General features: G+C 37.7%; 1 protein-coding gene across 7 annotated transcripts in view; it reads left to right on the top strand.

Moving 5' to 3' along the window:
- Positions 1-16,566, top strand: part of PLEKHA7 (pleckstrin homology domain containing A7) — a 144,670-nt gene that overhangs the window by 26,744 nt on the left and 101,360 nt on the right. The window contains exon 1 of one of the 7 annotated variants that reach the window (XM_063158553.1): positions 12,909-13,001. The exons of the other annotated variants lie outside the window; for them this stretch is intronic. Coding sequence (XP_063014623.1) covers positions 12,994-13,001 — 8 coding nt within the window. The 5' untranslated portion in view covers positions 12,909-12,993. Of the gene's footprint in view, positions 1-12,908; positions 13,002-16,566 lie in introns of those variants that run through there. 7 annotated transcript variants of the gene reach the window in all.

The following is a 16,566-nucleotide window of genomic DNA, read 5'->3' as shown; positions in this document are numbered from 1 at the left end:
TCCTCACAGCTGTGGATGAGCACACCACAAACTGGCTGGCTAATAAATTTCAGTGGGGCTTAAATTAATCCAAGAGTGAGCTGTCAATGAAAGGGATGCTGACATTTCCACGATATCTTTCCTTTGCAGTCCTCTCCTGACCAGTCCTGGAACACTAGTTTGGCAGCCTGATGCTCCAGCTCACTTCTTTGCTCCAGCTGTAAACACATCCCATGGGAAACTGCTTTCAGCTGAATCCCTGGCCCTCTGCTCTGCTGCTGGGCTGCACAGGCACCAGCACCAGTGCAGGGGAAGCACTGGGAAGGCAGGACGTGGGACTGCTCCTTTCAGCAGTAGTGGGATCTTTGTTGGACATTTTAGCTGTTTGGAAAATGATACGTTCAGTGCAGCTGCGTGGCAGATGAGAATTAAGTAGAGCACATCTTAGAGATTTTCATCTCCCAGGAGAGCAGACATTTCTTGAGATTTGGCAGTTGTCCTTGAAGTTTGGTTTATATGCTTGCTATCTGCAGTAATTTTATCTTACTTTTTATTACATTAATCTTTTTAGATCCCTCTTTGCTTTTTATGCCTGTCAGTTCCCTGAGCAGAACTAAAATCGCTCCAGTTAAATAAAAACAATGGATAACTAAAATTAAGTAGTTTTACCTATGAAAGCTTACCTTGGATTTCATGTGAGCTTTAAAATGAAGTTACTATGCCAAAAATCCTTTGACAGAGAAAGGAAAAAGTAGCAATTTGTTAACAATGCCTTTGTTAAAGTTTTATTGGAAGAGCATTCAACTTTTGTTTTAAAAAATGGGCAATTTACCAATGCTTATAGACAATGAATGTCTTGTGAAGTTTAGAATACAGATACGAATTCTTTTAACATAGTTTAGGCTTTAGTGTGCTATTTATGGGAACTGAATATAAGGATATGCAGACACCCAGGTCAGATCACTGATATATTCTGATATGTTCTTTAGGTTTGTAGAATTTCCTGGGGATGGGGCACTTTGTTTTGCTTTATTGAGATGGACAAACATAACTTTTTCAAGAGCTTTGGAAAAGCTATTGTTTTGGGACATGGAGAGTTACTACTGTAAAAAACTTGATATTTTTGTCCTTTTTTTAAACAAGAATACAAAGAATCATTCAAGTCTACAGCAGTGGTGGGAGGATGTGCTTTCTGCGGGGACACCCTGGTACATTCCATCTCATGGAATGCACTTGGTGTGGCATTTAGCAAAATGTGCTTCTTGACAGCTTCAGGAAAGGGCAGCTAAATGGTAAAGATGAGTGCAATGAGAGCCTTTCCTGTAAGATGGCATGCCTTCCTTACACTCCTGCAGGAGGCATTTTTGGCCATGTAGGGAATGGGACTCTGCTGCTAGACAGCATTCTTGAAGCATTTGTGGATTAAACCAAATTACAGGAGGCACACTTCTGTGTGTCCGAGGAAGCAGAAGGATTACCTGTCCATATATAGTTCCTGGTGAGCAAATTGAAGTGATTCATTTGAGTAAATAGGATAAATTGTTTATTGTTCTTCAGATGTTTATGTAGTCATGTTGGAAACTGCAGCTAATCTGCAATCTTCGGCTGTCTGCTTTTTATGCTAATATGGAGTTATTTTGCAAGGGTTTGGGAAGGAAATCCATTATAGGGTTTATTGATCTTTGTGGTATTGACTGCCTGCAAAATAGTTTCCACAGATGGCAAAACAAACTCATATTTTTAACTTGAGGTGGTGAAATTGAATGTTGTCCTACGTCTGTTTCATAATGAAATCCAACAAAGAGCGTAGGAATTGTGAATTGGGTTTTGGTGTTTTCTTTCGTTGCTTTGTTTTTTAACAAAGCTTACTAGAATATTTCTTAAGCCCTAAGAGTTTTATTAGAGCAAGTGTGGCTATTTCTGTGCTTTTCAGTGGGGGAGAGTTGGGAACAGCAACTTTTTATCTACAGAATGAAATTATATTGGTAGAATATAGTGGTGATTATGGCAAAATATCAGTGAGAAATAATTCCAAAATTAAGCTCCTGTGTGTCAGTTGTGAGAATTTCTAAATTCTCTAATTAGAATTGTCTAATTCTAAAACAGAATCCTATTAAATGTAAAAAGAAAAAAGAATTGTAGGAATGAGGCATTTTCTATAAAATGGGCTTGTTACACATTTGCTTCTCTACATTTCTTCTTCACAGGAAATACCAGATTGCAGTTAATGCAAGATGGCAATTATTTTAGGTGTCTCTGTTTTGATGAGGGACTAGAGTTTTCAGAATTATAAATATAGTTCAGAAAGAATTCAGTGAGATTGCAGAAGGAAACCAACTGGTCAGATTTAGACAAAATCTTCCTTCTGAGTTGGCAGGTAGGAAGAGTATGAAATTTTATGTTTAAATGTGCACTTTAAAGAAGAGAGGTTTAAGCCAAGAAAATTGATTTAAAGAAGATGGATTTAAGCCAAAAATACAATGGTGTATGGTTATATCTTCATATCTGAGTATTCCTGAGACAGTTGGAAAAAAGAAATACTGGAATAAAATGTAATTTGAAAACATTCTTATCAAACCCTGTTTTATGGGAATGTCATATATTTTAAAAATAGAAATATGTTGTACTCTTATTTCAAAACTCTCAGTGTTTGTATCTCTCTCAGATAGACAATGAGCATCCATGGTGTAGTTTTCCATTTCTATCTTTGTTAAAGCTTCATCTTTATTCAGAGTGGGAACATTGAGATAGATGAAAATAATGGAAGTGTTCTAGTCTTCCAGAGAGTGCACCCAGAGGACCAAAGGAGCTCTGTGTGTGAGGAGGGTCTTTTTGAATTTTGTTGAAACTGATTTTTGTCAGATCTGTTTCCAGGTGATGGGGACAAGGAACTTGCAGTTGGCAAAGTATGCTGAGGCTTCCATAATTCTTTTTGTCAGCCTGTACTGTTCTGCAGGAGCCCGTCAGTCCTCATTAGAGAGCCAGCTTACTGTGATGTGCTGGTTCTTGGGCTTGAGACAAGGACTATCTGTTCCTGACCCTGCCTTCCTGCTACTGCTTGTTCTGGGAAACCTGCAGGTGTGTAATACTCTCTTGGTATGGAGTCTTTTGTTGTTTGTTTTCTGCATTTATCTGCTCTAACATAGTGAAGAGGACAAGTTGTGGAAGGAAAATAGTGTCATAAATAAATAAATCGCGTTCAACTTCTTCGCAAAGACCCAGAGGAGCCCTTAGTAAAAAGCTGTTTTGTAGCCAGTTGGTCTCCAGCCTTTGCTGCATGGGCTTATTCCATCCCACGAGCCTGCATTTGTCTTTCTTGGATGTCATGAGGTTTCTGTCAGCATTTCTTCACCCTCCAAATGGCAGCTCTGCATAGCCTCTAGTTTAGTGTTGTTTCAAACTGTCTTAGTAAGTTTAAAAGGTTTATTAAGCTTGGCTTTTGGTTGAATTTTGCGTTGGTTTCCTTTTCAGCTCTATGCTGTGAAAAGTGGCTGTATATGGCAAAACACCTTTAAGGCAAGCCTGAGTTTTAGCATCTTGTTTTAGCATCTTATGAGCACACAAAGTGCTTATCTATTCTGGCTCAGTTTGCTTAAATAACATAATACATCCATGAAACTTCATAAATCTGGCAAACCCAGAGGAGGAGTGCTTGTTGTATTGGATTTTTTTTTTCAAAGAATGATAGAGAGCTCTGTAAGAGAAATGTTTGTTCAAATCTTCTTTGTTTATTGGGATTTTCAGTGTATAAGCTAAAATATTTGCGAGTAAATATTTGTTTTTAAAAGCCTTTTTTTGTTTTCAGTCAAACCACTGTTACTGAAGAACTCCATTACTGTCAGTGACGCTACAGCAAAACCTCAAGCTAGTTACAGTCAACTTAAAAAAAAGTCAGTGCAGGCATCTGTGATTGTCTTGCCCTAATTCTTCTGTAAGACTTTGCTGTGCTTGGCTCAAATGGTTCCATTTCCATCTGTGTAACTTGGATCTTCATTGTGAGGGACTACAACAGCTTTATCAGAAAATGACCAAATTGCCTTTGCTTCTTTGTGGAATTTACTTGAATGGAACTTTTTAAAGGGTATGTAGAAATGAGGGATAGATGGGGCAGCTGAGAAATAGTAAAGCTGAAGAATTATACTTGGTTTTGCTTTATTTAAATTCATTTCGAGCTGCTATCTCTATGGGGTCAAATAATGATTTTTTTTTTTTTTTTTTTTTTTTTGTAGGGGAAAGGGAAAAGAACATACAAGGGAAATTGTTAGGGTTTAGAAGTTAGGAGCAACTTCAGAGTAAATTGGAAAAAACCCAGCATAATTGTGCCCCTGATTATAATGTATCTGTGGAGTGCAATAGAATGTCTGGAATCTGTACTTCTTTAAGATTGCTTAACATTTTCTAGATTTATTGACCTTTTACTCCTTACTTATACCCACATGTTTATCTCCCTTTTTTTTTTTCTGAGCCTATTCAGGGTCTATTTTTTTCCTCTTAAAATGTGAGTATTAGGATCATGCTTAAAAGATGATAGCATGCATTCTCGAGTCATTACATGATTCCAGGAGCTGGGTTCTGAGCAAAGATGCCAAACACCACCTCTGTTTGCAAATGGCAGCTCTTAGCTGCCTGCCAGCAGCTTTTTGTTGGCTTGAAGGCCGGGCTGGCTCAGAGTATTGGAAATGTGTATTTCCCTGACTAATGCCACTCTGCGTGACTCTTCTTGCTGAAGCACTAATGAGCAAGTGCCTCTCAGCCAAATTTATTCCAGTGTGGTTGTTCTTGTCAGCTGTTCCATGGCCAAGTCTAGTACTTAAGGTGCATTGATTAAAAATACATGAATGTTTCATTTAACATAATATTTATTTCTAGCATAAGAGTTTAGCAAATCCATCCTCTTTTCCCCCTCTCCCCCCACACTTTTGAAAAAAGCACACCTAAGAAAAGCTGTGTGACAAGGATTAGGCTTACATTTTTGGGGCTTGAAGAGGCTGTGAAAGCACTCCACTCTTCCATCAAGTACAGCATTCCAAACCTTCACTGTCATCCCTGATCAGTCAGGAAAGGTGATTCTTCATTTTGGGAAGAGTTAAATATTGCAGTAGGTTGATGAGAGGAGGAGTGGAATTTCCCTTGCTGGAAGCAGTCAGGATTCAGTTTGGATGACTCTGGATCATCTGAAGTCTCATTTTCAGCAAAAGATTGGACAGGATGATTGCCTAAATCCTCTTCTTGTCCAAGCTTTTCTGTTTCCCTGTGATTCTTCACTGGGAAAGGGTGAGGCTTCCCCAGATTAATCTGGGGCAAGATTTTGGGTATTGCTCTTTCTCCTTTAGGGATGAAGTAGGAATATCTTTTCCCTAGATTTAGTTAGATCATTTGATGCTTTTAACATCTGTGCTTTGGTAGATTGGGCATCCTGACTGCATAGGTTGAACAGCAACAAAATGGGTTTATCATTCTGGGACGATCTAATTAATCTAGAGCAGGCTGGCATTCCTGACATGATGGACCTAGGATCATATCAGAAGAAGGTGAATTCCTAATGAAATTTTGTATGATAATTCAGCTCCTACTTTGCCAGCAAGAAGAAAATGCCCTTGTCATTCATTTGGTTGGTGGGAGAGTAAGGAAGAGATTCCAGTCCTGTTGCTGGAACCAAGGCAGTTTAAGGACACAAGAAAAGAAGAGTTAAATCTACTTTGCACAGTAGCTTAGCAAGGTAAACTCATAACAGGTTATCTTCTAATATGTTACAGATAAAAGACTTCTATTGAGAATTCTTGGTTTTGAAGTTTGAAACAAGTAGATGTTTGCACAATTGGAGAAGTTTTGTGGTTTTAGAGGTGTAGCAGAATCCAAACTATTTATTGATATTTACAAACAGCAACAAGTTCTTAGCATGAGCAGTGTTATGAAATACTGGTGAATTGCCTTTTGTTTCTCATGTCTGCAAGCAGGTATTGACTCAGTTGTATCTTCTGATTTTCACCACGTTGTTATGTCATGGACTGATAAATTGCATCTGGGTTTTTTTTTTTTTGTTTGTTTGAAGGCTTTTTTCTTTCTTTTTCCTGTATGTACCAGATTGTGCTAGAAAAAAATTTAGGGAACTCAAGGTTCTGACTTGCATTAACTAGTGGCAGTCTGGTATCTGCTGGTCTCCTGCCATTCCTGTTTTTAGTGAAGGTACTTGTTTTCTCTGGTATTGGTATTCCTGGTTGGTTGGTTTGTTTTTAAGCAGAGCAGTCCTACACCCCACAGAACAGAGGGCTATCAGATGTCACAGTGTCCCATCTTCTGTTGCTCTGCCTCAGACACCAGCTTGGTTTTGCCTCAGCTCATGTGTTCCCTGCTTGTGCTGTGTTCTACCAAACCCATGAGCTTGTTCAAATGTCAGTGCTTGGTGTGTCCTGATCTCTTCCCCAGGTACACAAAGCCCTTTTCACACCCACCTATTTGATGGCTTCTAAGTGTGGATCATCTAGAATGTAGCATGATATTCTTGATAAAGACTTACTGAAGCACAGTTAAAGGCTGCTTAAACTATTTCCTTGTCTCTTCTGGAAATAGCTGTCATGGTGTATGCTGGCATTGAATTTTGTCTTTTTCACTGCCATGTTACAGAGGTCACTTATGCTCTTATGCTGGGTGCCTCCTGCTTGCTGCTCAGTTTACTGCTGGGCATTCATTATGCATTATCTCTGCATTTCTCTGCTTTCAGCTGTTAGGTCATGCTTTGGATCTAGTTTTGAATGTTCTATTTCTCTTGCCTTTTAAACTTTCAGGCTTTTTCTTCCTTAAATTTGTCTTCAACTAATTATCTTGTACATATGAAAACTTTCATCCCATAATTGAAAAAAAAATTGTTCATGCAGTATTTATCACATTACATCTGTGTAAAAATTAGTGTTTTCTGATAGTCTTGTCTCTCATTGTTAGAAACTAAAATAAAACAAAATTGGGAGAGAAAGTTTGCCTTGCCAAATACACATTTTCATTATTTTTTTTCTTTTTTTATTGACAGGCTGTTGTGCAATTCCTCTTGCTTCTTTTAAGCTGGTTGTAGGCTCTCATGTCACAATATGGCCATGAATATTTCATTGTATTTTTGAAGTGCCTTGCTGAAACTGGTAGAAGTAGTGGTTTCTAATTGCATCTAGGTAGCTCTTTCACATAACTCAATTGCCATAATGTTTCTCAAACTAAACGAATGTTTTATAAAGGAACAAAAAGCTGTAAATTCATATAGGACTGCTATTATGATGTTGTTTTTATATAGTAATGCACACAGATGTACATACCAGCAACAGAATCTTGATTTTAGGCTGTGATTTTTAAACCTAGTAACTGTCCTTTCAGATGGAGAACTTGGCTTTTTGCTCTGCTTCATCTATTCTGCTTCTTGCTGCTGATAATGAGGCAATCCTCCTCTGAAGCTCCAGCTGCTCCCAGGCTTTGCTGCTCATTTGAAAAATCCTGTTAAGCAGAGGAAATGTGATAAAACCCTGCTGCTGTCTTGGCCAAAATAGCTGTACTGTAAAGGTGTATGGAGAAGAAAATGGGAGGTTTCTGGAGGAATGATAATTCTCTTAGAAACCATAAATGTTTGGAAAATGGGGTGTAATGACAACTGCTTTTTCTCTGATGTGGTACTTGCTTGCTGCTCAGTGTGTCTAGTGCTTAAAAACAAGGATGCTGCTGGTTTGTTTTAATCTTCTTATGGTAAACCCTCAAATTAAGATATGGCCAGTCTTTTCAATCAGTGTAATCTGAGTCAGATTTGAGAAAATTAGTGCTAACCACCCTTCTTACCATAGTGCAGATAAAACTGCCAAACAGGAAAAGAGATAGGGAAAGCTTCACTACAGCCAAAAAGCCTTTGCTGCTGCTTTTGGGTGTTACAGCACTGTTTGCTCTGTCCAGCAACGCCAAGCCAAAACATCTATCCTGTATTTCATGGGTTAAAAACATGTTTTATTTGTGACTTTCCTATCTTCTGTTCTATCTATACCAGACTCGCAATTTTTGCATTTTTCCATTCCTTGCGGATTCTTTCAGTGTTTGTTAACACTTAGAAGTAGGGTGAGTGGCAGTTTATCTTCATTTTGATTGAGTCTCCAGATTGCTTCCTTTAAGCAGTTGGAAAGTAATCAGAGAGAGTGCAAACCTGCAAATTGGTAAGGTTTTTAGGTATATTTTAGCAGAAGTAGTCAGTAACATGAAGATGAAATAGAGAGACACATTTCTGGTCTTTAAACTGTGTAGGCATTCTAAGAAATGAGTGAGGGCTTAGTGCGCTTTTAAAGGCTTTAGACAGATATGAAACTTGTAATTGAGCAGGAGACTGGGGACATCACTCATTCTTACTGGTCAGTCTTTTCCCCTTCATGAGCTTACTGTCCCCTTGGATCAGCTAAACAAAACTTTATGTTGTCTGTCCATCAGCTGCTGTCTGAGGGATCTGGGTTCCTTTATACTCCACTGTAAGGTTTGAAAAAGTCAGATTATTTTGATAGAACTTGATTGAAGAACAACTTGTGGAGACTGATCTGAGGGGAGCATTGGCTGACCTTTTCAATGGGAAGCAATGAGATTTTGGAAGTTGGAGCCTCAGCAAACACATGCATGCAGCACAGTCTGAAATGAGTGATTTGCAATAGTAATAGCTTTTAAACAAAGTCTTTCCAAGCATGGTGATGATCTTTTTAATCTCAAACCTATTCTTAATCAACACAGACTTAATTGTTGTAATTTGTTCATAAGCTGTGCAGATTTTGAACTCAGTGAATTTCATGCCTTATAAAAGCATACAGCTGCCTGTAAATCTTAGTGATTTACTGGGGAGGGTCAGTAAGACAAAGTGCCAGATTTTCAGAATCCTTCTGGCAATGGGATCTTGCAAGTCATGGTCTTGTCCTTTTTGTAGTGCAGAAACACTAAAAGCAAACAGAACTGCATGGAAGGTCATTCTTCAGAAGAACTTCATAGATCTTGATTGAAGCATTAACTTAGTAATTCACACAGATGTGCAGACTGTGCAGTTGTCAGAGACTTGCCAAAGTAGAATATACAAATGAGACAAAATCCAGTGGAATGTATGGGGAAGCTGCATGAAACTATCCCTTGTCAAAATACTCTGTACGGTAGCACCTTATCTTTCTTCATAAATTGCAGGTGTGAAGTAGAATGGTACTCCTGTGGAATTCTAAAGACTCTGAAGTAGTGTAGAAATGGCATTGTGAAGAGGAGGGGAAAGGTAGTGAACACAATTTCTGGAGCAGCTGGGGTCTCACTTTTGCGTGAGTAGGAATGTGCATTGTCGTTTAGCACTTCATCAGAATGGTTTATGCTGCCATCATGAGGAAATTTTATTACGAGTAGCTGTTCCTGCAGTGTGGTACTTGTTCTTCATATAGAAATTCTCTGTTAAGATTATTGAAGCACCTTTGAAATGTTTTTCAGCATGCTTACAGAATTAATAGCATACTTTAGGTAATTAAATTGGTTTAAAAAATATTTAGCAATCTTTTGAGCTTGAGCATTTGGAAATAAGATGAGGTTTAAAAGTGAATCTGGAGAGGTCTGGTGTTTCTATGCTTTTGATAATTAATTTTTAAAAAAGAAATCTGGTGAAGCCTGCAGTGTACTTCTCACCTTTTGAATTAAAACCCAGAGAACGTCTTCTGTAGTCTTCTAGATCATTATTATGCTGTTTTTAGCCTGCAATGCAGAAGGACAAGTCTTCTATAATAACACATCACTTATAATGTGAGGCTTGGGGGTGTGTCTTTAGGCTGAACAAACACTTGAAAGCTTCTGTAGTAGAATTGCAGTGCTTTTCTCTGTCTTAAATGGCAAAACTAATCTGTTGGAGCACAAGGAACATGGGAATGGCTTTGACATTTTGGGATGTTAGATGGGAATAAATCAGAATTTGAAGTATCTAAAGTCTAGAGGGTAATAGTTTCAGAGTCTCTGGTATTCCAGCTCTAATTTCTTTATAGTACCAAACATGTCATGCTTGAGGGGATATGTTTTCTTGGTTTAGAGAAATCCATTGAAGAGATTTATCTTTTTTTGTAGAGCCATAATGATTTTAATTAGAGCTTCTTACAGAATTATGTTTTCTATGCCAAAAGCTTAGACCTAATGAAAACTGTTCAGACACCTTTACAGGGCTTCAGAGTGTTTCTCTGTGCAGAAAAGCTGTTTAGCATATTGATGCATCCTGTGTCCATTCTGTTTTAGATGATGTCCCAGAGCTGGAAGACAGGTCCACAAATCATCAGGCATCTTATGTGCAATCCTGTTCTCTTCTCTTCTCTTCAAAGGCCAGCAGTAACACAGATCCCTTAGTTCAATTTCCCATCTGTTAACTTAGTGTAGTGATCCTTTGGAAGTACAAATATCGTCTCTTTTTATGCTTAATACTTCCTTTTTCATCATTAAGACTAATCTGTCTCCCCTTCCATCCCTGCTTTTTGAGTGAGAAAACTTAGATGTGCTCAAGTAACCATGAAGTAAGGTTGTGATCTTCAGCTTTTTTAATCTAAATGATGTGGGAAAAGAGGTGGTCTTGCTTAATTTTTTAAATGAATGGGGTATCAATTTAAAAAAAAATATTATATTCATCACCTATTCCCTTTTGGAATTTAAAATTAGCAAGTAAAAAGTTGTGTACTTCTTGGTAATGAGACAGTTCTGATTTTTGAGGGGTGGTGAAAACATGAAACAGTTTTTTCCCCGAAGCCAAAATAAAACCAAAAACAGGCTAAGAAGTAATAGTTCCACTAGGAATGGCCAGAATATTCTAGTCTTCTATGAAAAAAAAAAAAAAAAACTGGCTTGCAGATGCCTGGATATGACCACAAGTTTTTCTACTACAAACAGTTCCTAAATTCATAAGGTGTTAGGGACAAGGGATGCAACAGGAGTCTTGGAAAATGGAGGAGAAAAAGAGTGAGTCATCAACATGGTGAAGTGGTGTTAGGGAAGACTGGAGGAATCTGAGGAGGGGTTGGATAGTAACCAAAATAATTGGATAGAACAGTCTCATCAACTCAACTGCTAAGCAATGCTTTTTAAACATCCCTACAAGCAAAAACCCCCTTTCAGCCAGGGGTTGTATTGATTTTACTGGTGGCTCAGTGTGGAAAAGGCATTTTTGGCTGGTCCTGAGAAGGATGGGAGGGACATTGGGGTTTCAGCAATTCTGCATTAATCCCCTTCTGCCCCGTGTAGTCTGTGGGAATGAACAATGTGGGAACTGGTGCCAGGCTAAGTGAGTAATTACTGCTACATTTGTATAAAGCTGAAGAGTGAAAGTTTGTCAGCTCAGCTGAGAGGCAACAGCTTCTTCCTGATGTTGCTTTTTTTCTGGTCTAATGCACCCCTAGGAAAAGCTGTCTGGGACCTGTTTGCTGCTGCACCATTATGTAAATATTATTTCAAAGCAAAAGTAACCTACTGTCTAAGTGGCTGTCTAATATTATGGTTCCAGATTAAAATGTTCTGCAGGGAGAAGAGATCAATGTTATATTTTTCAAATTTTGTGAGCACCTGCAATTAAATGTAAATTAATTGAAAACAAATGTTGAGTTTGGATAGATTGATACTTACTTGCTAGATCTCACCTCTTGGTATATTCTAATGGAGGTACTTGTATAACATTTACTCCTAGAACCACTTCTTTGCATGTATTTTCATATCTCATTTATAAGGTAAGTAAGGAGTAATTGGATTATTTCCAAACTTTTGAAGTTTTTGATCCTGTGGTGATGAGGAAAATATAAGCTGAGGTAAAGGTTTAATTTCTCACACATATATTTGGTGAACAGAGAAGGAAACAAGGCTTGCAGTTCCACAGATTTTTTATTTATTTTATCATATTTTTAGAATTTTATCCCTTAGTAAAACGAGTTTGGTGGTTTTGCCTTTTACTGTTTGTGTTGCATTCAGCAATGAGAGTAAAGTCACAGCAACTTGGTGATAAATGACACCCTCCCCTCAGCCCCTTCTGCTCCCAAATGCAGGAAGAATTTCTGTCATGCATTTGTAACTGATGGTGTTTTGACAAAGGCTTCTCTGTGTATGTGCAGCAAAACAAAACTCATATAAAATACAAATGCTTTGATGTAAGTGGCATTGGGTTGCCTAATATTTAATTTCAAATTAACAACTTTTTTAGAGAAATTAAGGCAAGCACGTCTTTTGCAACTAGATTTATTAGGGAGAGCTTTAAGGCAGATCTAATTGAAGCAATGTGACCTACTTATATTAGCATAATATACTAGGTAATTGTTTTAACACAGTGTATCGTTGAGACAAAATTTAGTTACCAAGAGCACTAACAGTGAGTTTTCGGATTGGTTTGCATGGAAGTTGGTAACAGGAAATTTTTAAACTTACCGAAGCTCTTAGACCAGAAGAAATTTTGTATTTTGAAGGCAATTTTAAAATAAAACATAATGATTCCTGATAATTTAGTTGCTCTGAAGTAGTAGTCATAGAACGTGTCAATGCTCCTCTAATAAATTTCATATCTCACCAAAGTGCAGAGATTTTTAATTCATACATCTGAGGAGAAATTTACAGGTTTAATCCCCCCATCCGTAAAGTGCTCCAATTTTACAAGAATTTTCATTACAATCATGTGTGCCATAACTGTTTGTGCTTTGCTTCAAATAAGCAATCAGAGTAGAGATATTTTCCTGAAAGAATATATTTGGCTTTACAGAACATCTATGTTAACTTTTTCTAGATGGAAACCCAGAAGGTTGTTGTCTGTCCACTTAACTCTGCAAAGCTGCTGTGATCTCCACCACAGAAGCTGCGTGGCCAGGGAGAAATGCTGAGAGCCAATTAAAATGATGCATCATTTAATCACCTGTTTTCTGGTGTTAGGAATTACCTGGGATATAATATCATAATTGTGAATGCTTATGAATGCTTCAGGCTGAATGATGAGAACTCTTGAAGGGCTGGCTGGAGCTGACTGGGTCTGCAAACAGTGTTATGAAAAGGTAAAAAGGTTCTGTCTTAGGTATGGAGCGGTGCTCAGTCTTTGCCAAAGGAAAAGGGAAAAAAAAGCTTGTAATGTTGCATTTGAAACTGTATTTTTTCCTGTGTGCTAAATGCCTGAGGTAATATGAGGATTTTGTACTGTTGGCTTGCTAACCCTGTTGAGTTTTCCATCCTGGAGCTCTTAAGTGTGCACTGTTTACTTATTGACATGCTTTGCACAGTTTGCTTTGTGATTAGAATACCTGTCTGAAAGTTGAGTGCTGTTATCTTCCATCATTAGGGCAGTGAATGTCAGATATTGCTGCCTTTCTCTCAGTATTTACATTCCAGATTTTTGAAAAATCCTGGTTGCTTCTTGGTCTCTCTAGACTTAGCCTTCAAACTGATGATTAATTCTTACCAACGAAAATAAGTATTTGAATGGTTTCCAAAGCATTTAAACAGATTTTATTATGAAGGAGAAAGAATGGAAGTATTTCTAATATCTTCTGAAGTAATGAAGTTGCTGTAGCAACCCAGAGCTTAGTTGCAAATCAAATCGTGCCTTACCTTGGCTTTTTCTTACAATACTGAGTCATAGGTTTCATTTTCCAAGTTTGAGTCTGTACCCTTCACTTTGTTATCCTTGTTGTTCTTTGGGGGAGGAAAAGAGAAAATCCCTTCTCTTTTGACAAAGCACCTGATATTAGGTGGTCAGATGTTGCAAACATGAATAATTTCATAGGCTTCAGATTATGAAGATTAATTCAAATATAATTAGTGATTTCTGTGTGTGTGTGAGTCAGTGTACATTGTAAGTGATGCCCTGTTTGTCAGCTCTGTTTTGCATAGAGATGCATCCTCTGCCCTTGAAAGCACATGGCCCCTGCTACCTTGTGTGTTGCCATTCCTGGTACTTTTAGGTATTTCTTTTTTTTTTGTTTGTTTGTTTGTTTTTTGCAAATATATAAGTTCTTTTGGAATTCTCTGCAGTCTGTTCAGTTCTCAACAGTGTGACTGTGGGTCAGATGTGCATTGTATAATGTCATGGTTAAGTTTAATTTCTTCCACTTCAAGATTGGGTATAATATGGCAATAAAAAGCAGATTCCCATGTAAGGGATATAAAGAATTCTTGATAATTTTTTTTCTGAGATCAATGTAGATTAATATAGAAGAAAATACCAAAATTAATTCAAGTTTGCACACAAACACAAAATGAAGAGTTTCAGGGCTCGCTGCTTAAAACTACTTGTATGAAATATTTACATTTCAGAGAATAGATTTAACAATACTTTAGTTTGTAGTCCTGGATTGTCATTTAGTGGCACGTGAATTGACCTAGAAAATAAAAATTTTGCTATGCAAATTAAATTTATTAAGTGCAAATACAAGTATAATAAAAAGTGCCATCTGTCTAATTAAGCAAATTAAGTATTTCTTCAGGGAGGCAGGGAAGACATAAAATTCATTAAAACTATGTATGCAATAGTTTTAATCAATTTCTGTCTTGTAACAAAAGAAAACTCACCCTTTTTAGTAGTCCAGGTGTGCCTGTGGGGACGAATAAGTAAAATCCTGTAGATGTAATACAAGAATGGATGGACATGTTGTTTCTTTTTTTTTAATGCACAGATTCTAATACATGAAGTTGATAACTATAAAAAAAAATTTAACTGATTCAAGTAGGGAGTTTTCACAACACTACTGTGTAGTTTTAGGAATGAATTTGATATTTTTCTGAGTGTGAACTTTTATTTGTTTCATCCTTATGACCTTCAACTGATTTTAATACACTGGTGTTGATGCTAAAAATATTTTATCAAGAATATTTCAGATTGCTTGTAACAGTGGTAATAACTGAATGCAAGCCAGCTCTGGTTTAGAAGCCTTAATTAGGAAAGCTTATTTGGGAAGTGGTTTCATTTATCACCATGACCCCAGGAGTTTGTACACCCAACAGTTTGTTTTTACCTTTGTTCTTTGGAGGCACATTGAGTTACACAAAATGCCAGCTTAGAAGTGAGGTGACAGAGCTACACTTGCCCCTGCTTGTAACACTTTTCTGTCACCTGACAGGTGATTTGCACCATTTGCAAGGCGTTGTGGTTGCAGCTTATTTGCTAGTTTGAATTTTGAATAAGTTATTATTAGAGACAAGGATTTGTCATGGCTGGTAACCCAAAATATGTCTTGATTAAAAAGCACACTCACTGTGTGGTGGCCCTCTTGTGCAGAAGACTTTGAGTTATCCTGAACCTCAGTAACAGACTCATGTCTGGATTTGCAATCCTACAAGACGTGTATTATTTACTCTGGGACTTCATCAAGGGACAGCAAGCTGAGTGCCATTAAATAGGCATCTCTTTAGTTTGTATTAATAAACTCTGGCTGTGGAGAGAAAAATTTGCTACGTTCTGGTAGCTCACACAAGTCAATATTTGTGTCATGACAGTAAGTAACCTTGCTTTCTAAATTCAAAGTAATTTTAAAAATTGTTTATAATAGCAGCGTTCTGACTTCTGCATTTGTTTGAGGTGTCTCTTCCAATTAAGTCACTTCAGTCCAATTTACTTGCATGCATGCTCAGTAATTGTGCAATACTAGATTTCCTGTTTGTTTTTAGCAAAAGGTAGTTCCTTTAAAGTTTACGTGGCTGTCTCAGGGTTTTGGTGTGTGGTATTTGGTAATTTTTTTCCTTTTTTTTTTTTTTTTCGAACTCAATAATTTTAGTTAGCTTTCTGTTCAATATTTTCATATCACTTGACAGGAAGTATTTGTCTCCATCCTGTATAACTCATTTTTAAGTAGGATAAAGTAGCTTAATCCCATTTCTGGCTCTGCATATTTTTTTTTTCTCTCTGTATATAGTAATGTAAGGTCTACATGAATGCTATTTTTCTGGTTTTTATAGAAGTCATTTCAGATTTAAGAATATGTAGTTATTTCATACAGTGAGAGACTGTAATTTGATTCTCACATTATCTTTGAGCTGAAATGTGTAATACCTGCCGATTCTACAGTGCATGAGATTTATACTCTTGTGTTTACACATGCAGCGAGCAGAAAATAGAACTGTCACTCTGAAATGGCCTCTGTGGAAGGTACAGCCCCTAAAAAACCTTTGCTCTGTGGAGTGAACCTCCTGCTTTCCTGGAAGAGCAGTTTCCCCCTTGCTGGTAATGCCTGTGTGCCCAGGTGCTGTTTGCTCTGTTTCCTGGGTAAAGGTTGTGGGGATGGTAAAGAGTGAATGTGGTGGTTGAGGTAACATTTCCTTCTTGTGCTAAAGGTGAAATCATCCCCTAAATTCACCTAGATTAGAATTTAGGGATGCGCGGTGCAGGCTGTTTCATGAGCACAGGTGCAGAATAACTGGTGTCTGTGTGCCTCAGACTGTCCCCAGCGATCAGGAGAATCCTGCGAGTTCGTTTCCAGGTGCAGGTTACTTGGGGCTAATTGTTTCAGCCGGAATTGGAGCTGGAGAGGAGGGCAAGGCTGTAAGCAGGGTCCCTCACCCTTCTTGTCTCGGTCATGGCCAATGCCTTTATGTCTGTGTTGTTTCACGACTTGCAGGAGGTTAATTTAC

The sequence above is a fragment of the Melospiza melodia genome, chromosome 6 (genome assembly GCF_035770615.1).
Source record: "Melospiza melodia melodia isolate bMelMel2 chromosome 6, bMelMel2.pri, whole genome shotgun sequence".
In the NCBI taxonomy this organism is placed as follows: domain Eukaryota; kingdom Metazoa; phylum Chordata; class Aves; order Passeriformes; family Passerellidae; genus Melospiza; species Melospiza melodia.
Note: the sequence above shows the minus strand (reverse complement) of the source record. Positions and strands in the feature narration are given on the sequence as shown.